General features: G+C 45.5%; 1 protein-coding gene across 1 annotated transcript in view; it reads left to right on the top strand.

Moving 5' to 3' along the window:
- The window catches only part of ccdc191 (coiled-coil domain containing 191), a 31,014-nt gene extending 6,558 nt beyond the window's left edge, over positions 1-24,456 (top strand). Inside the window, exons 9-18 of the mRNA XM_014159357.3 lie at positions 6,756-7,005; positions 7,609-7,741; positions 8,103-8,397; positions 16,165-16,256; positions 17,401-17,483; positions 17,734-17,835; positions 18,479-18,622; positions 21,057-21,209; positions 21,465-21,619; positions 23,955-24,456. Coding sequence (XP_014014832.2) covers positions 6,756-7,005; positions 7,609-7,741; positions 8,103-8,397; positions 16,165-16,256; positions 17,401-17,483; positions 17,734-17,835; positions 18,479-18,622; positions 21,057-21,209; positions 21,465-21,619; positions 23,955-24,123 — 1,576 coding nt within the window. The 3' untranslated portion in view covers positions 24,124-24,456. The remainder of the gene's footprint in view (positions 1-6,755; positions 7,006-7,608; positions 7,742-8,102; positions 8,398-16,164; positions 16,257-17,400; positions 17,484-17,733; positions 17,836-18,478; positions 18,623-21,056; positions 21,210-21,464; positions 21,620-23,954) is intronic.
- Positions 24,457-27,788: the final 3,332 nt, after the last annotated feature.

The raw sequence follows: 27,788 nt of genomic DNA on the forward strand, positions 1-27,788 counted from the left end.
ACGTCACTCGCTCTGAGACCTTGAAGTAGTTGTTCCACTTGCTCTGCAAGGGCCGCGGCTTTTGTGGAGCGATGGGTAACGATGCTTCGAGGGTTGTTGTCGATGTGTTCCTGGTTCGAGCCCAGGTAGGAGCGAGGAGAGGGATGGAAGCTATACTGTTACACTGGCAATACTAAAGTGCCTATAAGAACATCCAATAGTCAAAGGTATATGAAATACAAATACTATAGAGAGAAATAGTCCTATAATAACTACAACCTAAAACTTCTTACCTGGGAATATTGAAGACTCATGTTAAAAGGAACCACCAGCTTTCATATGTTCTCACGTTTTCTTTTTTACATGGCACATATTGCACTTTTACTTTCTTCTCCAACACTTTGTTTTTGCATTATTTAAACCAAATTGAACATGTTTCGTTATTTATTTGAGGCTAAATTGATTTTATTGATGTATCATATTAAGTTAAAATAAGTGTTCATTCAGTGTTGTTGTAATTGTCGTTATTACAAATAAATAAATACATTTGTAAAAAATAAAAATAAAAAAAATTTAGCAAAAAAATAAATAAAATAAAAAAATTCGGCCGATTAATTGGTATCGGCTTTTTCAGGTCCTCCAATAATCATTATCGGCGTTGAAAAATCATAATCAGTCGACCTCTATCCTGAACATCTAGTCAATTGGCTACCCTGACTATTCACATTGCCCTCCCCTCTCCACACCACTCTCTTCTCTGTTGTCATCTATGCATTGTCACTTTAACTAACTCTACCTACAATACTACCTCAATTAACCGGTGACCCCGCACGTTGACTCTGTACCGGCACCCCCCCTGTATATTTTGTTATTTTTTTACTGCTGCTCTTTAATTACTTGTTACTTTTATCTCTTCTTACCCGTATTTTTGGAAAATGCACTGTCGGTTAGGGGCTCGTAAGTAAGCATTTCACTGTAAGGTTTACACCTGTTGTATTCAGCGCATGTGACTAATACATTTTATTTGAGTGGCCAGACGGAAGCCAGTCCTCAGTAAAATGCACGACAGCCCGCTTTTAGTTTGCCAAAAGGCACTTAAATACTCTCAGACCATGAGAAACAAGATTCTCTGGTCTGATGAAAACAAGATTGAACTATTTGGGCTCCCGAGTGGCGCAGCAGTCTATGGCACCTTAGTGCTAGAGGCATCACTACAGACCCTGGTTCGATTCCAGGCTGTATCACAACCAGCCGTGATTGGGAGTCCCATAGCAGCGGCACACAATTGTCTCAGCGTCGTTAAGGTTTGGCCGGGGTAGGCCATCATTGTAAATAAGAATTTGTTCTTAACTGACTTGCCTAGTTAAATAAAATATTAATTTGGCCTGAATGCCAAGCATCACGTCTGGAGGAAACCTGGCACCATCCCTACGGTGAAGCATGGTGGTGGCAGCATCATGCTGTGGGGTTGTTTTTCAGTGTCAGGGACTGGGAGACTAGTCAGGATCGAGGGAAAGATGAACAGAGATCCTTGATGAAAACCTGCTCCAGAGCACTCAGGACCTCAGACTGGGGCGAAGGTTCACCTTCCAACGGGACAACGACCCCTAAGCACACAGCCAAGACAATGCAGGAATGGCTTCGGAACAAGTCTCTGAATGTCCTTGAGTGGCCCAGCCAGAGCCCGACTTGAATCCCATCAAACATCTCTGGAGAGACCTGAAAATAGCTGCGCAGCGACGCTCCACATCCAACCTGAGCTTGAGAGGATCTGCAGAGAAGAATGGGAGAAGCTCCCCAAATATAGGTGTTCCAAGCTTGTAGTGTCATATCCAAGAACACTCAAGCCTGTAATCGCTGCCAAAGGTGCTCCAAAAAAGTACTGAGTTAAAGGTCTGAATACTTATGTAAATGTGATATTTCAGTTTATTTTTAGTACATTTGCAAACATTTCTAAAACCTGTTTTTGCTTTGTCATTATGGGGTATTGTGTGCAGATTGATGAGGGGAAAAAAACAATTTAATCAATTTTAGAATAAGGATGTATTGTAACAAAATATGGAAAATGTCAAGTGGCCTGAATACTTTCCGAATGTACTGTATTTACGGATATCTTCAGAACTACCCACAATGCGCTATTTCTCAACGTCATATGGAGGACCGGTGCTACCTAGCTAGTTCCAACTTGCTAACATTAGCTACTAGCCATACTAGTATGTAATTCCATTCCAAACCAAGTGTTGGTGCGGGTGAGCTACTATGTACATCCACGAAGAAGAAACCATGTAAATTCATGAGCAAAACTGCATCTCCTCTTTTCCTATGCGTTTGGTAGTGGTAGTCAAGCGAGCGAGTGTAGTAATACCCACAAGGATGGGGTTACGACTCAAATTAGAAGCTTTCTTTGTAGTGGGACTGGGTTGTCCGGTTGAAGCGAGCGGATTAGAATATGGGAACCGTGCACACGTCTACTGTATGCGTTGCTTATTTCCCCCCCTGGAGGACTTAGTATAATCAGTGGAAGGCAGGATTCGGAATGAGACTGACTGAAACCAGGTGCTGTGCCGAGTGTGAATGTGAAGCCTGCAACCTCTATTTCCTACCGGTGCATCGCAACTATCAGCAGTGATGGAGATAAACTGGCTAAATTCAATGTGGATTTACCTCACGATATCACTATTGGATTAGCCTCTCCTTGGCTCTTTTTTTTTTACTTTGTTAGCTAACTCAGCCATCAAATGGTAAGTCTCTGCACTCTACTTTATATCTGCTGTCTTTTTGTTGTTGTTGTTCTGTGGGTTCCTGCCTGTGGTAGACTTGTTGTTCTAACACAGGCAGGCTTGCTACTTAGCTATGTCGACTGTGGTGGTTAGCTAGCTAGGCTAGCTAGCAGGCTAAAATAATTAACTTTAGCTGGCTGGCTTGCTGGCTGTTATAACTGCAAATACCAGTAACATTATTTGATAACTGGTAAGATGGCGTTATCTATTTCCAAAACTTTGGTTTAGTTTAATGTAGCTATAAACTAAGCGTTGATAGCAACTGGCTGACTCACACAATGCCAATGCAACATTACCAGGCTACTAGGGCTAACGTTAGCAGGTTAGTTGGCTAGCAACCTTGCAAGTTGATTTGTAACAATAAATATTTACTTGTAAGCAGGTAGCTTGGCGGTTAGGAGCGTTGGGCTTGTAAATCGAAAGGTTGCTGGATGGATTGCCCGAGCCAACAAGGTATAACCTGCTTTTCTCCACCATATCTCCGGATTCCTACCGCAAGCTCTGAAGCTTTACTCCGGATCATCGCAGTTAGATAGCTGCTATCTGAGTGGCTACTCCTGGCTAACGTCTGTCCCGAAGCAAGCACCAGTTAGCCTGGAGCTAGCCTTGAATCTAGGCCAATCTCCCGGCTAGCCGAAGAGATCTATCAAGCAATTCCTGGGCTTCAATTACCTCTTTTGCCAACTGGCCTGGACCCTTTGCTGCCGACACGGAGCCCTGCCGATCCATCATGACTGGTCTACCGACGTAACCGTCCGAGGGGGTTTCTGTCCCGAAGTAAGCACCAATTAGCCTGGAGTTAGCCTCGAGCTTGGCCCATCTCCTGGCTAGCCAAATAAATCCATCAGATAAGCCCTAGGAATCAATACCTCTTTTGCCAATTGGCCCGGATATTTTGCTGCCGACACGGAGCCCCGCCGATCCATCATGACTGGTCTGCCGACTAACCATCCGAGGAGGTTTCAACAGGCTTCTCCGTTGCGACGTCCCCAAGGCCCATCTGCTAGCCTGCTGCTAGCCCCGGCCTGCTAGCTGTCTGAATCTCCGTGCCTTAGCTCGCCTACCTACTCACTGGACCCTATGAATACTTGGCGACACATGCCTCTCCCTAATGTCATTATGCCTTGTCTATTGCTGTTTTGGTTAGTATTTCTTTGTCTTATTTCACTGTAGAGCCTCCAGCCCTGCTCAATATGCCTTAGCTAGCCCTGTTGTTCCACCCCCCACACATGCGGTGACCGCACCTGGCTTAAATGGTGCCTCTAGAGACACAACCTCTCTCCTCGTCACTCAATGCCTAGGCTAACCTCCACTGTACTCACATCCTACCATACCATTGTCTGTACATTATGCCTTGAATCTATCCTTCCGTGCCCAGAAACCTGCCCCCTTTACTCTGTTCCCGAACGCACTAGACGACCAGTTCTTTTAGCCTTTTAGCTGTACTCTTATCCTACTCCTCCTCTGTTCCTCTGGTGATGTAGAGGTTAACCCAGGCCCTGCAGCCCCTAGCATCACTCCCATTACCCAGGCGCTCTCATTTGTTGACTTCTGTAACCGTAAAAGCGTTGCTTTCATGCATGTTAACATTAGAAGCCTCCTTCCAAAGTTTGTTTTATTCACTGTTTTAGCACACTCCGCCAACTCGGATGTCCTAGCCGTGTCTGAATCCTAGCTTAGGAAGGCCACCAAAAATCCTGAAATTTCCATCCCCTAACTATAACATTTTCCAACAAGATAGAACTGCCAAAGGACCTTGAGCAAAACTCGTTTTCCAACCACTCCACAAATTTCTTGTTAACAAACTAGAGTTTTGGCAAGTCGGTAAGGACATCTACTTTGTACATGACACAAGTCATTTTTCCAACAATTGTTTACAGACAGATTATTTCACTTAATTCACTGTATCACAATTCCAATGAGTCAGAAGTTTACATACACTAAGTTGACTGTGTATTTAAACAGCTTGGAAAATTCCAGAAAATGATGTCATGGCTTTAGAAGCTTCTGATAGGCTAATTGACATCATTTGAGTCAATTGGATGTGTACCGGTGTATGTATTTCAAGGCCTACCTTCAAACTCAGTGCCACTTTGCTTGACATCATGGGGAAATCAGCCAAGACCTCAGAAAAAATATTGTAGACCTCCACAAGTCTGGTTCATCCTTGGGAGCAATTTCCAAACGCCTGACGGTACCACGTTCATCTGTACAAACAATAGTACGCAAGTATAAACACCATGGGACCACACAGCCGTCATACCTCTCAGGATGGAGATGCGTTCTGTCTCCTAGAGATGAACGTACTTTGGTGCGAAAGGTGCAAATCAATCCCCGAACAACAGCAAAGGACCTTGTGAAGATGCTGGAGGAAACAGGTACAAAAGTATCTATATCCACAATAAAACGAGTCCTATATCGACATAACCTGAAAGGCCACTCAGCAAGGAAGAAGCCACTGCACCAAACCCACCATAAAAAAAGCCAGACTACGGTTTGTAACTGCACATGGGGACAAAGATTGTACTTTTTGGAGAAATGTCCTCTGGTCTGATGAAACAAAAATAGAACTGTTTGGCCATAATGACCATCGTTATGTTTGGAGGAAAAAGGCGGATGCTTGCAAGCCAAAGAACACCATCCCAACCGGGAAGCATGGGGGTGGCAGCATCATGTTGTGGGGGTGCTTTGCTGCAGGATGGACTGGTGCACTTCACAAAATAGATGGCATTATGAGGTAGGAAAATTATGTGGATATATTGAAGCAACATCTCAAGACATCAGTCAGGAAGTTAAAGCTTGGTCGCAAATGGGTCTTCCAAATGGACAATGACCCCAAGCATACTTCCAAAGTTGTGGCAAAATGGCTTAAGGACAACAAAGTCAAGGTACTGGAGTGGCCATCACAAAGCCCTGACCTCAATCCTATAGAAAATTTGTGGGCAGAACTAAAAAAGTGTGTGCGGGCAAGGAGGCCTACAAACCTGACTCAGTTACACCAGCTCTGTCAGGAAGAATGGGCCAAAATTCACCCAACTTACTGTGGGAAGCTTGTGGAAGGCAACCCGAAACGTTTGACCCAAGTTAAACAATTTAAAGGAAATGCTACCAAATACTAATTGAGTGTATGTAAACTTCTGACCCACTGGGAATGTGATGAAAGAAATAAAAGCTGAAATAAATCACTCTACTATTAGTGACATTTCACATTCTTAAAATAAAGTGGTGATCCTAACTGACCTAAGACAGAGAATTGTTATTAGGATTAAATGTCAGGAATTGTGAAAAACTGAGATTAAATGTATTTGGCAAAGGTGTATGTAAACCTCCGACTTTAACTGTCGATTTTTCTATTTTTTTTGTGTTATTGACTGTACGTTTGTTGATGTGTAACTCTGTTGTTTTTGTCGCTTAGCTTTATCTTGGCCGATGGAGTCTCAGAGAGTGGGATCACAGCCAGGGAATCAAGGCAGAACTTTTTATTCATTTTAATTTTACCCTTATTTAACCAGGCAGGCCAGTTGAGAACAAGTGGCATATGCAAGAAACACATTTCCATTTCACACCTCACACTTGTACAGGTTACACACTTGTGTGTAATATGGTTTAATTTGAAGTTATTTATGTTGGAGTTTACATTATAGGGAATAGGCTGGCTTGCCGGGTCCTCCATATTACGTCACAGCCCGCAAATGTTTTTTCCAGCATGACTTCAGCATTCTTCTGAACTCTGATCAGTATTATGTAATAACTTGAAAAATAGAAAAGTGAGGTAACTTTGCATTGGGACTTTTGATGCGTATACTAATGCAAATATGTTACATGTTTACATTTATAACACCAAATCTGACTCATGAACCCACAGAAAACGTGCCAAATAAATAGGTGCCTGCAAACACCTGGTGAAGACAATTAGCAAATCTGTTCCTCAAGCTCATCACAGTCACAGCAGGTGTTTGTCTCTAATAGTGCGCTTATCGTAGTAATCCCTCGTAGACGCTGCCAGGTGGCGATGGAGAGTGACCGGAGGCGTATGCTAAGGCGATGCCTGAGTGATTGGCGGTTGTGGTGTCGGGCGGAGAGAGGACTCCGGGAGCTGTTTGCACAGCAGGAAGAGACGCGGTACAAGATGGCCTCACTGATCAATGCTGTGGCAACTGGGAAACTCAAGGCTCCTGAGACACCTGCTCCTGAGCAAATTACAGCCCTTCCTGAGACTTTTGACCAATCACAGACCACAGAACTGGTGAGTGACACTTGTAGATCCCTCCCACTGAGGAAAGTGAACACAAACAAAGCACAGGCATAGATGCATAGGAGGACACACAAAACATGACAGATAAATACTTGCACACACAGTGTTGTCTGCCCATTGGATATACATTTGCTGGAGTGTGTCACATTAGAGACTGAAGTCCCGACGGTGGTAACGATGTGTAATTATGAAATAAACATTAGCTAATTCTGCTTAGGGTCAAATGAATCTGCGAGGCAAATGTGCTTTTTGTATTCATTTGGTGAAGTCATATATTAGTCTATCACTATTTCCTGAATAAACAAGTTCTGTTTCAGAGTTCCTCTCCTCGCATGAGTTGGCCCGCACTTTTCTCACTGTGAGTTTATTGTCCGGGGAGAGAAACGTTCCCTGCATGACGAGATATTCACAGCATTGCAAGGTTCGCTTTCTCCTCAGAGAGAGATAGAGGAAGGGGCTAACAAAAAGAGAGAGTTGAATAGAGCTTAAGGGAGAGAGGAAAAGAGAATTAGGAAAGGTGGAAAAGGCACAGCAGCTTCTAGCTAGATGATCAGCTTCATCCTATTTTCATGTGACCCTCAACTGTCTCTGCAGAAAGGTCAGGGGGGGTCACGACCTGCTGGCCCCGCCCCCTCTCCTGCCTGTCAAGGTAACGTACAGCTGGGGGCTGTGGTCCCGCCCACCCTTCCCTGGCAGGTGACACGGCGTCACGCGGCACTGAGTGGAGGTGAGTGATCAAAGTAGAAGTTGAAATACTGTATATGACCCTGTATCCGTGATTAGGGGAAATTTCAATCTGTGTCTTAGTTAAGGGCAACTTCTGTCTACCCTCTAGTTCTATCAAGCAGGGGTTTGAACCTAAATTATTTACCAATCGTTTGTTCCGAGTAGAACCACAATTTTTTGGGGATCCGTTCCATTGTTCCAACCAAGGTAGCTGAAATATATATTGGTGATTAGGGGAAACTCCTACCTAGATGTTGAAATATATCAGTGATTAGGGGAAACCCTTTACTTCTACCAATTATTTAAAAAAAATGATGAGCAACATTTCACAATGGATGATAAAGTTCTGTTCTATTCAATAGATGAGCTGAGGCGAGCACGGCAGAGGGGTGAGGGAGGTGGGGACGGCGGTGTAGGTGCTGTCCCCCGTTCTCGTAGTGCAGAGTTGCGTGGAGGGCGGTTTGAGCGTCGCCACGCCAGCCAGCAGCAGACCATCGCAGAGCAGAGGAGGCTCCTCCGGGAACAGCAGGAGCAGATCGCACGCCTGCAGGAGGGTAGGGGCATGATGGGATTGAAGCAGGAGGCACAGATTGCGCAGCTTGCTGTCCCAGCAGCCCCAGGGCCCAGAGGGATGACCTCTGACCACAAAGAACCCAGGTAGGCCCCTCTTCACATTACCATGGGAACTTAGGAGAGGCCCACAGGATGCCTGTGTGGGGGTGTGGTGTGTTCACGCACGGTCCTCTGGAGTCTTCTCAAGACCCAAGCCAATCGATACCATGTGGGACTGCATAGAAATTACGGTTCCGCTTGGACAGAATGACGTGATTGTGGATGAAAGTGGCTGACTTCAGTCAGAGGTCTACATAGGACCCAAGGGGATCAGCACACTTTTATTGGTAGTGCAACATTTAGTATGCAGTGAACGCAAGTTGGTACGAAAGCTCATGACTTGTGGACACTCATCCATGACTTGAAGCAGGCAGCTAAGCATTTTCTCATTTTGGAGTCTAAGAGGCTTTCAATTTGTGCTCAGGTCTGAATACAAGTCATTATCCTGGTGAAGGCTCAGGTTTGGTTTTAGGATCATAAAATAAAAAAAATAAAAAACACTAACTCAAGTAGTCCCCTTAATTGAGGTGGGGGAGCCATCAGTGGAGAATATATAGGAGTTGTTTAATTAAAGCAACACACCACTTCTGCTAAGAGAATATCAATCAAATGTATTTATAAAGCCCTTTTTACATCAGCCAATGTCACAAAGTGCTATGCAGAAATCCAGCCTAAAACTCCAAACAGCAAGCAATGCAGATGTAGAAGCATGATGGCAAAACTCCCTAGAAAGATAGGAACGTAGGAAGAAACCTAGAGAGGAACCAGGCTCTGAGGGGTGGCCAGTCCTCTTCTGGCTGTGCTGGGTGGAGATTATAACAGTACATTGCCAAGATGTTCAAACATTCATAGATGACCAGCAGGATCAAGTAATAATAATCAGTGGTTGTAGAGGGGCAACAGGTCAGCACCTCAGGAGTAAATGTCAGTTGGCTTTTCAAAGCCGATCATTCAGAGTTAGAGACAGCAGGTGCGGTAGAGAGAGAGTCGAAAACAGCAGGTCCGGGACAAGGTAGCACTTCCGGTGAACAGGTCAGTGTTCCATAGCCGCAGGCAGAACAGTTGAAACTGGAGCAGCAGCACGACCAGGTGGACTGGGGACAGCAAGGAGTCATCAGGCCAGGTAGTCCTGAGGCATGGTCCTAGGGCTCAGGTCTTAAGAGAAAAAGAGAGAGAAAGATAGAATTAGAGGGTGCATACTTAAATTCACACAGGACACCGGATAAGACAGGAGAAATACTCCAGATATAACAGACTGACCCTAGACCCCGACACAAACTATTGCAGCACAAATACTGGAGGCGGGGTCGGGAGACACTGTGGCCCCATCCGACGATACCTCCGGACAGGGCCAACCAGGATATAACCCCACCCACTTTGCCAAAGCACAGCCCCCACACCACTAGAGGGATATCTTCTACCACCAACTTACCATCCTGAGACAAGGCAGAGTATAGCCCACGAAGATCTCCCTCACCGCACGAACCGGAGGGCGGCGCCAACCCAGACAGGAAGATCACGTCAGTGATGCATCCCTCCTTGGGACGGCATGGAAGAGCAACTGTAAGCCAGTGACTCAGCCCCCGTAATAGGGTTAGAGGCAGAGAATCCCAGTGGAGAGAGGGGAACCAGCCAGGGCAGAGACAGCAGGGCGGTCCGTCGCTCCAGTGCCTTTCCAATCACCTTCACACCCCTGGGCCAGCCTACACTCAATCATAGGAACTACTGAAGAGATGAGTCTTCAATAAAGACTTAAAGGTTGAGACCAAGTCTGCGTCTCTCATATGGATAGGCAGACCATTCCATAAAAATGGAGCTCTATAGGAGAAAGCTCTGCCTCCAGTTTACTTAGAAATTCTAGGGACAATAAGGAGGCCTGCGTCTTGTGACCGTAGCGTACGTGTAGGTATGTACGGCAGGACCAAATCGGAAAGATAGGTAGGCGCAAGCCATGTAATGCTTTGTAGGTTAGCAATAAAACCTTGAAATCAGCCCTAGCCTTAACAGGAAGCCAGTGTAGAGAGGCTAGCACTGGAGTAATTTAATCACATTTTTTGGTTCTAGTCAAGATTCTAGCAGCCATGTTTAGCACTAACTGAAGTTTATTTTGTGCTTTATCCGGGTAGCCGGAAAGTAGAGCATTGCAGTAGTCTAATCTAGAAGTGACAAAAGCATGGATACATTTTTCTGCATGATTTCTGGACAGAAAGTTTCTGATTTTTGCAATGTTACATAGATGGAAAAAATATGTCCTTGAAACAGTCTTGATATGTTCGTCATCAGAGAGATCAGGGTCCAGAGTCTCTGTTTTGTCCGAGTTTAAAAGTAAAAAACATTTGACGCGATTTACTTCCTTATGTCTGAAACACAGGCTTCCAGGGAGGGCAATTTTAGGGCTTCACCATGTTTCATTGAAATGTACAGCTGTGTATCGTCCGCATAGCAGTGAAAGTTAACATTATGTTTCCGAATGACATCACCAAGATGTAAATATATAGTGAAAACAATAGTGGTCCTAAAACGGAACCTTGAGGAACACCGAAATTTACAGTTGATTTTTCAGAGGACAAACCATCCACAGAGACAATCTGATATCTTTCCAACAGATGAGATCTAAACCAGGCCAGAACTTGTCAGTGTAGACCAATTTGGGTTTCCAATCTCTCCAAAAGAATGTGGTGATCAACGGTATCAAAAGCAGTACTAAGCTCTAGGAGCACGAGGACAGATGCATAGCCTTGGTCTGACGCCATTAAATATAATTTACCACCTTCACGAGTGCAGTCTCAGTGCTATAATGGGGTCTAAAACCAGACTGAAGCATTTCGTATACATTGTTTGTCTTCAGGAAGGCAGTGAGTTGCTGTGCAACAGCTTTTTCAAAGTGTTTTGAGAGGAATGGAAAATTCGATATTGGCCGAATGTTTTTTTTGTTTTTTTAATATATATTTTCCTGGTCAAGGTTTGACTTTTTCGAGACTTTATTACTGCCACTTTTAGTGAGTTTGGTACACATCCAGTGGATAGGGAGCCATTTATTATGTTCAACATAGGAGGGCCAAGCACAGGAAGCAGCTCTTTCAGTAGTTTAGTTGCTATAGGGTCCAGTATGCAGTTTGAAGGTTTAGATGCCATGACTATTTTCATCAATGTGTCAAGAGATATAGTATTAAAAAAATGTGAGTGTCTCCCTTGATCCTAGGTCCTGGCAGTGTTGTGCAGACTCAGGACAACTGAGCTTTTGAGAATTACCCAGATTTAAAGAGGAGTCCGTAATTTGCTTTCTAATGATCATGATCTTTTCGTCAAAGAAGTTCTTGAATTTATCACTGCTGAAGTGAAAGCCATCCTCTCTTGGGGAATGCTGCTTTTTAGTTAGCTTTGCGACAGTATCAAATACATTTGGGATTGTACTTATTCTCCTCAATTAAGTTGGAAAAATAGCATGATCGAGCAGCAGTGAGAGCTCTTCGATACTGCACTGTACTGTCTTTACAAGCTTGTCAGAAGACTTCCAGTTTGGTATGGCGCCTTTTCCGTTAAAATTTTCTGGAAGCTTGCTTCAGGGCTCGGGTATTTTCTGTATACCAGGGAGCTAGTTTCTTATGACAAATGTTTGTTTTTAGGGGTGATGCTGCATCTTGGGTATTACGCAAGGTTACATTTTGTTCCTCAGTTAGGTGGTTAACTGATTTTTGTACTCTGACGTCCTTGGGTAGGTGGAGGGAGTTTGGAAGGGCATCTACGAATCGTTGGGATATTCAAGAATTTATAGCACAACTTTTGATGATCCTTGGTTGGGGTCTGAGCAGATTATTTGTCGCGATTGCAAACGTAATAATGGTGGTCCGATAGTCCAGGATTATGAGGAAAAACATTAAGATCCACAACATTTATTCCACGCGACAAAACTAGGTCCAGAGTGTGATTGTGGCAGTGAGTAGGTCCGGAGACAGGTTGGACAAACCATTGTGTCGATGATGGCTCCGAAAGCCTTCTGGAGTGGGTCTGTGGACTTTTCCATGTGAATATTAAAGTCACCAAAAATGTGAATATTATCTGCCATGACTACAAGGTCCGATAAACATTCAGGGAACTTAGTGTATACGGCCCAGGAGGCCTGTAAACAGTAGCTATAAAGAGTGATTGAGTAGCTGCACAGAGTTCATGACTAGAAGCTCAAAAGACGAAAACGCAGTCTTTTTTTTAATTGAAATTTGCTATCGTGAATGTTAGCAACACCTCTGCCTTTGCAGGATGCGTGGGGAGATATGGTCACTAGTGTAACCAGGAGGTGAGGCCTCATTTAACACAGTAAATTCATCAGGCTTAAGCCATGTTTCAGTCAGGCCAATCACATCAAGATTATGATCAGTGATTAGTTCATTGACTATGACTGCCTTGGAAGTGAGGGATCTAACATGAAGTAGTTATATTTTGGGATGTGAGATATTATCACAATCTCTTTCAATAATGACAGGAATGGAGGTCTTTACTCCAGTGAGATTGTTAAAGTGAACTCCGCCATGTTTAGTTTTTCCCAACCTAGGTCGAGGCACAGACAAGGTCTCCATTGGGGATAGCTGAGCTGACTACACTGACTGTGCTAGTGGCAGACTCCACTAAGATGGCAGGCTGGCTATCTCATTGTGGAGCAAGGGGAGTTAGAGCCCTGTCCATGTTCATAGATAAGATGAGAGCATCCCTCCAGCTAGGATGGAGCCCGTCACTCCTCAGCAGGCCAGGCTTGGTCCTGTTTGCGGGTGAGTCCCAGAAAGAGGACCAAGAGAAAGAGGGTTTCATCCTAACATCGTTGGTGCCGATGTGGATAACAATATTCCTATACTTTCTACACTCGCCAGTTTTAACTTTAGCCAGCACCATCTTCAGATTAGCGTCGGTAGACCTGCCCCCTGGTAAACAGTGTTGGATCGCAGGATAACTATTTTTAAGTCTAATACTGCGGTTGAGCATTCCTACAGCATTTCCTTCCAGAAGCCATGAGAAAATTGTCCAGCTGCGGGGACCGTGCGAAGGGATTTATACTACTATCTGTACTTATTGGTGGCACAGACGCTGTTTCATCCTTTCCTACACTGAAATGACCCTTGCCTAACGATTGCGTCTGAAGCTGGGCTTGCGGTACGGATATCCTCAAAATAAGGCGGTCGTTCTCCTGTATATTATGAGTACAGTGACCGCAATTAGAAGGCATAATGTTAATGTTACTACTTAGCTTCAGCATGTGGAGGTCCTGACGAACCATGTCCAGATAAAGCGTCCGGGGGGAAAAAGTTGAATGGAAAAAGTCAAGAAAGGGGAATTTAAAAAAATATATAAAACGGTAATTAAAAAGTAAAAACCGTAAAGTTGGCAGGTAACGTTAGCAACAAACCCACAGCAGCAAAGTAACGTTAGCAACAAACCCACAGCAGCAAAGTAACGTTAGCAACAAACCACACAGCAGCAAAGTAACATTAGCAACAAACCACACAGCAGCAAAGTAACATTAGCAACAAACCACACAGCAGCAAAGTAACGTTAGCAACAAACCACACAGCAGCAAAGTAACGTTAGCAACAAACCACACAGCAGCAAAGTAACGTTAGCAACAAACCACACAGCAGCAAAGTAACGTTAGCAACAAACCACACAGCAGCAAAGTAACGTTAGCAACAAACCCACAGCAGCAAAGTAACGTTAGCAACAAACCCACAGCAGCAAAGTAACGTTAGCAACAAACCCACAGCAGCAAAGTAACGTTAGCAACAAACCCACAGCAGCAAAGTAACGTTAGCAACAAACCCACAGCAGCAAAGTAACGTTAGCAACAAACCCACAGCAGCAAAGTAACGTTAGCAACAAACCCACAGCAGCAAAGTAACGTTAGCAACAAACCCACAGCAGCACGTAAACAAATCCACAAGTTGTGACCGGGAAATGACGTATCACACCTCCCTCAGAATAAAACCCAGGCTAATTTAAAATGTACTATGATAAGAAAAGGGTTCTTCTCCCTGCATATTATTCCAGGTGTGACAATGTGTCTTCTGAAGGATTCAATCATTAAAAGTTGATCCATTGATCACTACTGAGATATCCTCTTCTTGTACTCTCCCTTTAAACAAAAACAAGTCCTTAGAATGTCCCCTGTGTGCAGGGCTAGTTGGGTCAGTCTGGGAAATTGGGATTTGAGTAGATCTATATTAGAGAGTGAATATCTAATGATGTGTGTTTCTACGGGCCTCCTGAGTGGCAGAGTGGTCTAAGGCACTGGATCGCAGTGCTAGCCAGTCCCTCCAGGATTTCGTGACATTTTTGTGTGATTTCTGCGGACAAAATTGCTTGATTTTTGCTGCAGCTTTTCTGAAATTCTGTGACACATTTTGCAATGTTTTTTTTTAACTTTAATTTCATGTAAAGCAATAAAAGTCGTATGTGCTCAGTTTTAGGAGGATTTTAAGCAGAATACATAATACACAAACAATTAGAAACATCTAAAGTGCTCAATTTAGTTTATTTTCCTGAACAAACAGCCCTGTCTTAATCCACTCACACATTCACTCACTCACACCTCTCCTCTCCATCAGGCTTGTGGCTTGCTATCAACACGAGATGCACCTCCAATTCCTACTCTCTCTCACGCTCTTAAAAAAACCCAAATAGATTCAAAGCTGATCAATCACTTTCAATTTCAGGATCGATATTTCTTTCTAATAAGTTGTTTTAAAATTCTTGATTGTGATTTTTTTTTCTCCTGAAAGGGTCGTAAGGGAGATAAAGAACAGAACACGGAAAAATAGAGTTGTGGTTGATTATTATTCCATTTCTAAAAAAAATACAGAAAGATTGTGCTTTCGTGATCCGTATTAAGTTTTACAGAGAGTTTAAAACGGCAATGCTGACATATTGCACTCAGTGCTTTGAGCAGCGCTCTCCATAGACAGACTGGGGAGAGCAGAGTGCCGACCACCCTACTAAAGCCAAGGTTAGCGGAGTAAAAGACCACTCACCTTGATTCTTCCAGCGCTTGTCAGTCTTCCCTGCTACCACTTCAGTCATGGTGATCTGCCGCTGCTGTGGGAAATGTTCTCATATTTCTTTGATTTGATTCTCTGATTTGAATGTCGACTTTCTCTAGTTTCCAAAAACATTTGGAAATTGTTTCACACGGTCTTGAGCTGTTATTTTTGTTGGCAAATGAGATTGATTTCTGTTCATTTGTACTGCCTGTCAGCCATCAACAATCACCCATCATCTTCGCACGTGAATACGCTTTGTCGACGTGTGGTTTGATTGGGCCATTTTCCACGGTAACAGTGCAGTAATTGGTCAAAATTACGAGCACTCGCATAATATGCGCTGATTGGTTGATTTTTGCATTGAATTATGTGATCTCAGAATCGCGAAGTCCTGGAGAGACTGGCTAGCTGTGCCACTAGAGATTCTGGGTTCGAGTCCATGCTCTTTCGCAACCGGGAGACCCATGGGGATTGGCCCAGCGTCGTCCGGGTTAGGGGAGGGATGTGCTTGTCCCATCGCGCATTAGCGACTCCTGTGGCGGGCCGGGCGCAGTGCACGCTGACACGGTAGCCAGGTATACGGCTGGCTTCCGGGTTAAGTGGGCATTGTGTCAAGAAGCAGTGGGGCTTGGTTGGGTGTTTTGGGGGACTCTCGACCTTCGCCTCTCCCGAGTCCGTATGGGATTGCAGCGATGAGACAAGACTGTAACTACCAATTGAATACCATGAAATTGGGGAGAAAAAGGGGTAAAAATGGATGTGTGTTTCTGGGTGATGTTCTGTGTTCCAGGGCTGGGAGTGTCTCTCAGGGGAACGATGGCCGCTCCTCGGCCTCCAGGAAACTAGCCGTCCGTCTGCCATGTTGTCATCCCACTGTCATGGGTCAGTCAGCACCTTCACCTCCATGTTTAGCTCTGACGAGCTAAACCACACACACAGGCATCCATTCCAGATGGTTGATCTTACAATGGTCTTGTTATGAAGTATAATAGAAAAGAGTATAAAATGTATTTCATTGCTGTGAGTCAAATGTAGGGGAGAGTGGGGTAAGTTGAGCCACCCTTATTTATTAGAAAATCATACCCAAAATTAAAACATTTACCAAATATATCATATAGTCTGGAAGAAACCACATGGAAAAAATGCTAAGCAAGTTAAGTACAAAAACAGATTTTCACCACTCAAATGAATGTATTGTGTTAGAGGTTTCATGATGCTTGTATCTAAACCAAAGTTGGTCATTTTAAAATTGTTCTATTCATCAGTTGGTCTCTATGAGCTTCAATATTGGGTCCTCAACCTAGCAGGAACATGCATCCTTGTAGCTGTGTGGGATTATATAGTCAAAATGTTTGCCTTGGGGTAAGTTGAGCCAATGGGGTAACTTGAGCCAATGGCAAGATGAGAAAATGTAAGGCATTATCGCTGGGATATGAGGTAACAACAGGGCCTGGACTATGTTAAAAGTGTTTTTTTTTTTTTTTTAAGTACAAAGTGTTTATGTGTTAAAGCATTTTTTAAATTATTACAAGAAAAAAAAGTGATTCACTGTTGAATTGTGTTTGGGAAATAAAGTGGTAGTGGTAATATTTCATCCAGTACGGGGTAAGTTGAAATGAATTCAGATTATTTCCAGGGAGACACAACGTCCTGAAATATGAAGATACTATATTTCCCTTGACGGAGTGATGCTGAATGTAAAAAATGGCTCAACTTACCCCACTCTCCCCTATAGAGCCGTAGCTGTATAGAGCCATACTTACGGTAGCTTACATGGAGGAATACAGTTTCACTCAAACTGTTTGGCTAAAATTTCCTCTACGTGGGAGGAATAGGAAGGGGGGATTTGAGAAAGGTGGAGAGGGCCTGCGGATACACACACACACACATACTGACAAACGCACACACAATACTTTAGAACACTCTATTTTGACACAGAACAACACAAATGTAAGTACCTAGCCTTTACCCCTGTTTTTTTCTGTTTATCTCCCTTCCTCGTTGTCTCTCTCTCCCCCTTCAACAGCCATGGAGGAACGTGCTCGTCAGCGAGCAGAACGCAGAAGGGAGGTGGAGGAGCTGAAGACAAAGAAGGAAGAGGAGAGAATAGTGAGGAATGGAGTGTTTAGGCCAGTGGGGGATGTGGAATAGTTTGGTGTTCAAAAATATGTATAGGTCTTCAGATGGGGGGAATTAAAGAGGCTATTCAACTTTGTATGAAGTTATTGGGTACAATTAAAATGTGTTTGCAGAGGTATACAGGGTTTATAGGAGAGTGTGTGCGGTCGAATGAAGCAAGTTTGGGGAAGTGTGATAGTGTGCAGGAGGCATTAAATCAAGAAACTTTTTATTTTCTCAGGCCCAGCTGAAAGCAGCAGAGGAGGAGAGGCAGAGGGAGGCGGAGGAACAGAAACGTAGAGCAGCTGAAAGGAGAAGGGAGGAGAAGAGACAAGAGAGAGAGGTGATGCAATGTTTACAGGAAAACTGTCCTGGGGACAACTTTCATTTCATATTTGAAAGAAACTCTGTCAGTTCACTAAGAGTGTATATTTAGGACTTCAGGGGCCATATGTATCAAGCATTTTAGAGTAGGAGTGCTGACTTGGGATCAATTAATATGATTACATGGACAGGGGGAAGCTGATCCTAGATCACCCCTCCTACTCTGACACCTGATACCCACAGACCCAGATTTCCATCACAGGGACCATACAGAATAATAGATGTCATCATCACCTATACAAAACAGAATTCTATATGTAATATACATACCGTATACCCAGTCCATTCTTTCCTGTCCAGGTTTATTGCAGTTGGAATTTCTCAAAATAGACTCTCTTACATCTGTACAAGTGATGTTTTGATGGCAGCTGTTCAAGGCAATGATGCAATGGTTGTTCAATGCCGTGGGTGATAATGTTCGCCTTGCGTCGCACTGTCAAGGCATGGTGGTCACATCTAATTTAGACGGGAGAAGCTTTTGAAATGTGGCTCCTAGCTCTGATCTTAGAACAGCTGAAGTACAAACATAAAACAATAGCTATAGATTAAAACAATAAATACAAGTTGTGTGTGTGTGTCTATAACGATGTGTATGTATTCAGAGGGAGCAGGAGAACCAGAGGAGGTTTGAGCGAGAGCAGCAGCTCCAGACCCAAGCCCAGCAACACTACCATAGAACTCTGTTACTACGGCGAGGCCTGGCGCCATGGAAACGCAGAGTGGCCATGAGCCAAGCCAACACTCAGGTAATCACCAGTGCCATCAGCCTTGGCCAATCAGAGTCTGCACAGAGAGACTGTCAACACACTCACACTCTCTCCTGTAGAGTCACACAGCTCAGGACAGCCAATCATACACAGCAGAACTAATGTATGCACAGCTACACTCTAATACACAGACAGAAGGAAAATACTCTTTCCCTCAAACAACTACATGCTTTAAGGTGTCATCTTACTCAGTTACCAACCAACACCCTCATAATTCCCAATGGAAATATGACACACACACACACACACTCTGTATCTAAAGCGTAAACCGAGCACACAAACACCTAGACACACACCCTAATCCCAGACATCACGGTCAGAGCTGTAATGATGTTTACAGGATGCTGTTGGTATGAGCACCTGCTTGACCACCTGTCTGTTAGAACCCGCAGGACAAATTGTACAGGCAGAGAGATGGAATGATGCTAGAGAGAGAGAGAGGCTAGAGGAGGAAAGAGGAAGTGAGAGGCTAGAGGAAGAGAAAGGAAGTGAGAGGCTAGAGGAAGTGAGAGGCTAGAGGAGAGGGGAAGTGAGAGGGTGTCAGAGCCTAGAGGAGAGGCAGAGAGGAAGTGAGAGGCTAGAGGAGAGGGCTAGAGGAGGTGAGAGGCTAGAGGAGGTGAGAGTCTGAAGGGGGAGAGAGGAAGTGGGAGGCTAGAGGAAGAGAGGCAAGAGGAGGAGAGAGGATGTGAGAGACTAGAGGAAGTGAGGCTAGAGAGAGCCTAGAGGAAGTGAGAGGCTAGAGGAGAGGAGGAAGTGAGAGCCTAGCGAGAGAGAGAGAGAGAGGCTAGAGGAGGAGAGAGGAAATGAGAGGCTAGAGGAGGAGAGAGGAAATGAGAGGCTACAGGAGGAGAGCGAAAGTGAGGCTGGAGGAGAAGAGGAAGTGAGAGGATAGAGAGAGGCTAGAGGAGGAGAGAGGAAGTGAGAGTCTAGAGGGTGAGATGCTAGAGGAGGAGAGGCTAGAGAGAGAGGCTAGGAAGTGAGAGGCTAGAGAGAGAGGCTAGGAAGTGAGAGGCTAGAGAGAGAGGCTCGGAAGTGAGAGGCTAGAGGAGAGAGGAAGTGAGAGGGTAGAGAGGAAGTGAGAGGGTAGAGAGGAAGTGAGAGGAAGTGAGAGGGTAGAGAGGAAGTGAGAGGGTAGAGAGGAAGTGAGAGGGTAGAGAGGAAGTGAGAGGGTAGAGAGGAAGTGAGAGGCTAGAGAGAGAGGCTCGGAAGTGAGAGGCTAGAGGAGGAGGAGAGGAAGTGAGAGGCTAGAGGACTAGAGTCTAGAGGAGGAGAGAGGCTATTGGAGGAGAGAGGCTATTGGAGGAGAGAGGCTATTGGAGGAGAGAGGCTATTGGAGGAGAGAGGAAGTGCGAGGCTAGAGGAAGTGCGAGGCTAGAGGAAGTGCGAGGCTAGAGGAAGTGAGAGAGGCTAGAGGAGGAGAGAGGCTAGAGGAGGAGAGGAGGAGAGAGGCTAGAGGAGGAGAGAGGCTAGAGGAGGAGAGAGGCTAGAGGAGGAGAGAGGCGGAGAGAGTGAGAGGCTAGAGAGAGTAAGTGAGAGGCTAGAGGAGAGAGGCGCTAGAGGAGGAGAGAGGCTGAGGGAGAGGCTAGAGGAAGAGAGAGGATGTGAGAGGCTAAAGGAGGAGAGAGGATGTGAGAGGCTAGAGGGGTAGAGAGGAAGTGAGAGGCTAAAGTAGAGGGCTACAGGAAGAGAGAGAGTGAGATGAGAGGGGTTGCAGGAGAGGAATGATTGGACAGATTAATGATGGACAGGGAAGTGAAGTAGAAGTGAAAATAGATGGTGTGACATCTCAGCAGCATGTTCCAATTTACTGTATGCAACCTTGAGCAGCTGAACAGCTCGTTCAATATCTCATGTTATATTCTGCTACTGGTTTACCTTGACTCCCAACAGCATACGTTGACTCCCTGAGCATACCGTGACAACTATCTTTATTTAGTAGTGGTCAAAGTCCTAACTTCTTTAAAGACCATGAGGTTGAAATGAAGGTAGAAAAGAATGCAGTATAGCATCTAGGGTCAAATTTATATTATAAACTGGGTGGTTCGAGCCCTGAATGCTGATTGGCTGACAGCCGTGGTATATCAGACCGTATACCATGGGTATGACAAAACATTTAGTTTTACTGCTCTAATTATGCTGGTAACCAGTTTATAATATCAATAAGGCACCTCAGGGTTTGTGATATATGGCCAATATACCACGGCTAAGAGCTGTATCCTAGAACACCTTTAGCTGTGACATATTGGGCATATACCACACCCCCTCTGGCCTTATTGCTTAAATATATTTTCACCACTTGTCAGCCTCAATGGTGAGAAGACACCTTATCCCTTTATACCATGCCATTGTGTGTTACCTGGCACATGTGAATAGGTGTGGATGCACACACAGTATTATTTTAATTCCCCTCCAGCTGGCCAGGGCTCATCACAGGCAGTCTCTCCTGAAACGGTGCACCCTGTCCTGGCAGCAGGTAACAGGCGAGTCCCTGGCTCAGAAACGGGCCTCTGCCAAACAACTGCATCAACACATCCTGCTACGGAGGAGCCTGGGCAACTGGAAAAGGGTTAGTGCATGAACATGTACATACACACACAGTCATAAACACACACAAACACAAACTCTCACATGCACAAGTAGAAACTCATACGAATGGCCACTGTCTTTTTTCCAACACACAAAACATTTGAATACTGATTACAGTTTAATAGTGATGCAGTGGATAGTCTTTTGTATATTTGGTTCAATGAGATGGACAGTCTGTCCATGATGTGTACTGTATCCAAACCTGACTCGTTCTGTTTGACCCGTTCTGTCTCAGCTGAAGGACCACCACATGGTTCTGGAGGGGCGGGCCGACCAGTTCTGGCGCACGCACACTCTGAGGAGGACTCTGATCGTGCTACTAGATCACGTGACCCAGGAGAGGATGGTGGAGTGGGACCGGGAGCAGCAGGCTCAGGGACACAGTGATAGGTGGGTGTGTTTACCTGGGCCTTACTTCCTTTACCAATAATACCTGTCCTAGAAGCCTCTTGCCTGTCCTAGAAGCCTCTCGCCTGTCCTAGAAGCCTCTCGCCTGTCCTAGAAGCCTCCACCTGTCCTAGAAGCCTCTCGCCTGTCCTAGAAGCCTTCACCTGTCCAAGAAGCCTCACACCTGTCCTCACCTGTCATAGAAGCCTCTCACCTGTCATAGAAGCCTCTCACCTGTCCTAGAAGCCTCTCACCTGTCATAGAAGCCTCTCACCTGACCTAGAAGCCTCTCACCTGTCCTAGAAGCCTCTCACCTGTCCTAGAAGCCTCTACCTGTCCTAGAAGCCTCTACCTGTCCTAGAAGCCTCTCACCTGTCTGAGAAGCCCTGTCTCAGCCCTCACCCCTGTCTCAGCCCTCACCCCTGTCTCAGCCCTCACCCCTGTCTCAGCCCTCACCCCTGTCTCAGCCCTCACCCCTGTCTCAGCCCTCACCCCTGTTTCAGCCGTCACCCCTGTCTCAGCCGTCACCCCTGTCTCAGCCCTCACCCCTGTCTCAGCCCTCACCCCTGTCTCAGCCGTCACCCCTGTCTCAGCCGTCACCCCTGTCTCAGCCGTCACCCCTGTCTCAGCCCCTACCCCTGTCTCAGGCCTCACCCCTGTCTCAGCCTTTACACCTGTCTCAGCCCTCACCCCTGTCTCAGCCTTTACACCTGTCTCAGCCCTCACCCCTGTCTCAGCCCTCACCCCTGTCTCAGCCCTCACCCCTGTCTCAGCCCTCACCCCTGTCTCAGCCCTCACCCCTGTCTCAGCCCTCACCCCTGTCTCAGGCCTCACCCCTGTCTCAGCCCTCACCCCTGTCTCAGCCCTCACCCCTGTTTCAGCCCCTACCCCTGTCTCAGCCTTCACCCCTGTCTCAGCCCCTACCCCTGTCTCAGCCCCTACCCCTGTCTCAGCCCTCACCCCTGTCTCAGCCCTCACCCCTGTTTCAGCCGTCACCCCTGTCTCAGCCGTCACCCCTGTCTCAGCCCTCACCCCTGTCTCAGCCCTCACCCCTGTCTCAGCCGTCACCCCTGTCTCAGCCGTCACCCCTGTCTCAGCCGTCACCCCTGTCTCAGCCCCTACCCCTGTCTCAGGCCTCACCCCTGTCTCAGCCTTTACACCTGTCTCAGCCCTCACCCCTGTCTCAGCCTTTACACCTGTCTCAGCCCTCACCCCTGTCTCAGCCCTCACCCCTGTCTCAGCCCTCACCCCTGTCTCAGCCCTCACCCCTGTCTCAGCCCTCACCCCTGTCTCAGCCCTCACCCCTGTCTCAGGCCTCACCCCTGTCTCAGCCCTCACCCCTGTCTCAGCCCTCACCCCTGTTTCAGCCCCTACCCCTGTCTCAGCCTTCACCCCTGTCTCAGCCCCTACCCCTGTCTCAGCCCCTACCCCTGTCTCAGCCCCTACCCCTGTCTCAGCCCTCACCCCTGTCTCAGCCCCTACCCCTGTCTCAGCCCCTACCCCTGTCTCAGCCCCAACCCGTCTCAGCCCCTACCCCTGTCTCAGCCCTCACCCCTGTCTCAGCCCTCACCCCTGTCTCAGCCCCTACCCCTGTCTCAGCCCTCACCCCTGTCTCAGCCCTCACCCCTGTCTCAGCCCTCAGCCCTGTCTCAGCCCCTACCCCTGTCTCAGCCCTCACCCCTGTCTCAGCCCTCACCCCTGTCTCAGCCCTCAGCCCTGTCTCAGCCCTCACCCCTGTCTCAGCCCTCAGCCCTGTCTCAGCCCCTACCCCTGTCTCAGCCCTCACCCCTGTCTCAGCCCTCACCCCTGTCTCAGCCCTCAGCCCTGTCTCAGCCCTCACCCCTGTCTCAGCCCTCACCCCTGTCTCAGCCCCTACCCCTGTCTCAGCCCTCACCCCTGTCTCAGCCCCTACCCCTGTCTCAGCCTTTACCCCTGTCTCAGGCCTCACCCCTGTCTCAGCCTTTACCCCTGTCTCAGCCTTTACCCCTGTCTCAGCCTTTACCCCTGTCTCAGCCCCTACCCCTGTCTCAGCCCCTACCCCTGTCTCAGCCCCTACCCCTGTCTCAGCCCCTACCCCTGTCTCAGCCCCTACCCCTGTCTCAGCCCCTACCCCTGTCTCAGCCCTCACCCCTGTCTCAGCCTTACACCTGCTGTATAAGATGCAGACATGCTCCATATGTACTAGCTCACTTTGTTACTGTATAACCGCTGGTTGTTGTAAGGGCTTTTTCTAAGTTGTTCTGTCTGCTTCCCTCTGTGTGTGTGTGTGTGTGTGTGTGTGTGTGTGTGTGTGTGTGTGTGTGTGTGTCTGTTCCTCTCTTCTCCATCCCTGTCCCAGGCGGGCGGTGCGGAGCTGTTTCCAGGCCTGGAGACGGTATCCAGGGTGGCTGCGTGAGGAGAGAGAGAGGGAAACCAGGAGGGAGAAGCTTAGACGCAGAGTGGCAGAGGTCCTACCTGACTTCCGCTCCTCTCCTCTGAACTGTCAATGGGGACAAGCCCTGCTGTGACTTACAGGGCACACAGGCAGACAGACGGAATACTTCAATACACGATAATCCAGGAGATGGGAGCCAATAAATGTGGCTTGTTGCTGGTGTAACAAGCACACACACACAGGCTGTTTGTCATCCTTAATGACCAGAGAGCTGGATATAACTTTTAATGAAGACCGTTTGTAAAACTTTTGTAAAACCATTGACTCGTTTAAAACTGAAGCGTATGTTCAGGTTATTGAATTTGTTTTATTTTGTGTATCATTGAAGTCACAGTTTGATGTAATTTGACAAAGCTTTAAGGCATCAATAAGGATAAAAAGCATTCTGTTATTCATATCACCATAAGCAAGTTGCACTGTGGTTTGTGTGTCAGAGTTGTTTTTGTTGCTTACTACACTTAATGCAACAACACGAATGATCCTGATCCTGACCAGCCTCAGTCTACAGAGATGTATCAACATGATGCTGTTTAATAAAAACCCATGGCCTATTTCTGAAGCTCACAGGAACAGTTACACATAAAAAGAACATCTATTGACAACAGCTGTTCCTTTCTACAGGAGTGTTAATCAGTGTTGAAAGGAACATCTGGGCTGGGGCCTAGGTTTTTTGGGGTCAAGTGGTTTGTTTGCTGTCACACTCCCAGCAAAGAAAGGCACTACAACCAGGGTAGCACAATAAAATGTAGGAGCACCAGAAAATATATGTTTTAATGGATTGAGATAAAGCCTCTATGAATTCTAGCCAGTTATGAAGCACATGCTGTGCCCTAGAAATGAATGACCCTTTAAAGACATTGTTTATTATAAAAAGCAAAAATGTTGATACATTACCTGTCATTTGTGGAATTATGTTTTTACATTGTGCACTATTGAAAAATATGGGTTGTTTATGAATTCAAAGGACCAATAAAAAGGGATAAACTTAGAGGTGCTGGATTTTAGGCCGGTGGCGACAAGGTGTCCTTCGGAACACGAGGAAGCAGCAGTTCCAGTTCAAGGGTTTAATTAAGCTCCGCACACACATACAACACCACTCTCTCTGATCCTAATTGTGGTCCTGTAAAGAAAAAAGAACTTAGGCTATCGCACAGTATGGGGAAAAAAATGCATATTTCCACGTCAGCAACTAAACAGGCTGTGTGGACCCAAACACATGCAAGATGCACAAAGGACAATAGAGCAATGTCGAAATATCTACACATAAAACAATAAGCATGAGCGTTCTACAACCGAAAATACATTAGCGCCACAGACAAATGCTAATCGCTAAATAGTAATACATTTCGTATGATGATGCTAATGCTGACAACACTTGCAGGAGTACACGAGCTAGCTAGCAAGTTTAACACAAATGGTACATGCAAAGTCGGAAGTTTACATACACCTTAGCCAAATACATTTAAACTCAGTTTTTCACAATTCCTGACATTTAATCCTAGTAAGAAATTCCCTGTTTTAGGTCAGTTAGGATCACTACTTCATTTTAAGAATGTGAAATGTCAGAATAATAGTTAAGAGAATGATTTATTAGCTTTTATTTCTTTCATCGCATTCCCAGTGGGTCAGAAGTTTACTCAATTAGTATTTGGTAGCATTGCCTTTCAATTGTTTAACTTGGGTCAAACGTTTCGGGTAGCCTTCCACAAGCTTCCCACAATAAGTTGGGTGAATTTTGGCCCATTCCTCCTGACAGAGCTGGTGTAACTGAGTCAGGTTTGTAGGCATCCTTGCTCGCACACGCTTTTTCAGTTCTGCCCACAAATTTTCTATAGGATTGAGGTCAGGGCTTTGTGATGGCCACTCCAATACCTTGACTTTGTTGTCCTTAAGCCATTTTGCCACAACTTTGGAAGTATGCTTGGGGTCATTGTCCATTTGGAAGACCCATTTGCGACCAAGCTTTAACTTCCTGACTGATGTCTTGAGATGTTGCTTTAATATATCCACATAATTTTCCTACCTCATGATGCCATCTATTTTGTGAAGTGCACCAGTCCCTCCTGCAGCAAAGCACCCCCACAACATGATGCTGAAACCCCCGTGCTTCACAATTGGGATGGTGTTCTTTGGCTTACAAGCCTCCCCCTTTTTCCTCCAAAATTAACGATGGTCTTTATGGCCAAACAGTTCTATTTTTGTTTCATCAGACCAGAGGACATTTCTCCAAAAAGTACGATCTTTGTCCCCATGTGCAGTTGCAAACCGTAGTCTGGCTTTTTTATGGCGGTTTTGGAACGGTGGCTTCTTCCTTGCTGAGCGGCCTTTCAGGTTATGTCGATATAGGACTCGTTTTACTGTGGATATAGATACTTTTGTACCTGTTTCCTCCAGCATCTTCACAAGGTCCTTTGCTGTTGTTCTGGGATTGATTTGCACTTTTCGCACCAAAGTATGTGCAGTAGACTATTGTCTGTACATATTGGTCCTAGCATTGTTGCTTCTGTCTGTAATAGTATGGGTTAGTATGGGTTTATTCTCCTACGCTGTGTAGGAGTGTTGCGAATAAACCCATACTAAACCCATACTATTACAGACAGAAGCAACAATGCTAGGACCAATATGTACAGACAATAGTCTAAAGACTAGGAGACAGAACGCGTCTCCTTCCTGAGCGGTATGATGGCTGCGTGGTCCCATGGTGTTTATACTTGCATACTATTGTTTGGAAATTAGAAATACATCCACAGGTACACCTCCAACTGACTCAAATTATGTCAGTTAGCCTATCAGAAGCTTCTAAAGCCATGACATCATTTTCTGGAATTTTCCAAGCTGTTTAAAGGCACAGTCAACTTAGTGTATGTAAACTTCTGACCCACTGGAATTGTGATACAGTGAATTATAACTGAAATAATCTGTCTGTAAACAATTGTTGGAAAAATGACTTGTGTCATGCACAAAGTAGATGTCCTAACCGACTTGCCAAAACTATAGTTTGTTAACAAGAAATTTGTGGAGTGGTTGAAAAACAAGTTTTAATGATTCTAAGTGTATGTAAACTTCTGACTTCAACTGTATTTACAACAGACACTATTTAGCTCCAAACAACAAGACATCAGGATTTTTTGCCACTTACATTTACCTGCACGTACAATAAACATCAGAAAGAAAAGCCCTTTCTTCTAAGGTAGAACTAGCAGGAGAGAAAAACATTTTGGTCATCAGAATGAAAACTACAGACTGGTATTACGGTAAGTCCCTGGGAAAAAGGCTGCTGATTGGCTAATATAATTATGATGATTGGCGTGACCTTATTCCAATAGGAAAACTAAAAGAAAGTTGGAGTCTTGGAAAAGAGATGAGCTGGCCGTTTTTACAACAATTTTCTTATTGAGATGCATTACATTGAAAATTGAACACGGTCAGGTGTGAGCTGTCTCTTTAAGAACATAATGTTTGTGAGTAACAGCATGCAAGAGATCAGTTATTCATATGATCATTGATCTCCTGAAGAAGCTATCCCTTTTCATTTAATTCTGTGCACCCATATTTTTGGATACTCTGGTAAAGTTACCAGGTTATAGAGCTCAGCAGCTTGTAGTCCTAAAACCGGGAAATTAGTTATCTCAGGTTTCTTCAGCCATCCCTATGGGGAAGGAATAGGGTTTTGGAATAAACGTTGAAATAATGTCTGAGGTTAACACAGTTAATGTAAATTGTCCGCTGGCGATTTTT

This window comes from Salmo salar, chromosome 19 (genome assembly GCF_965601325.2).
Source record: "Salmo salar chromosome 19, fSalSal1, whole genome shotgun sequence".
Lineage (NCBI taxonomy): Eukaryota > Metazoa > Chordata > Actinopteri > Salmoniformes > Salmonidae > Salmo > Salmo salar.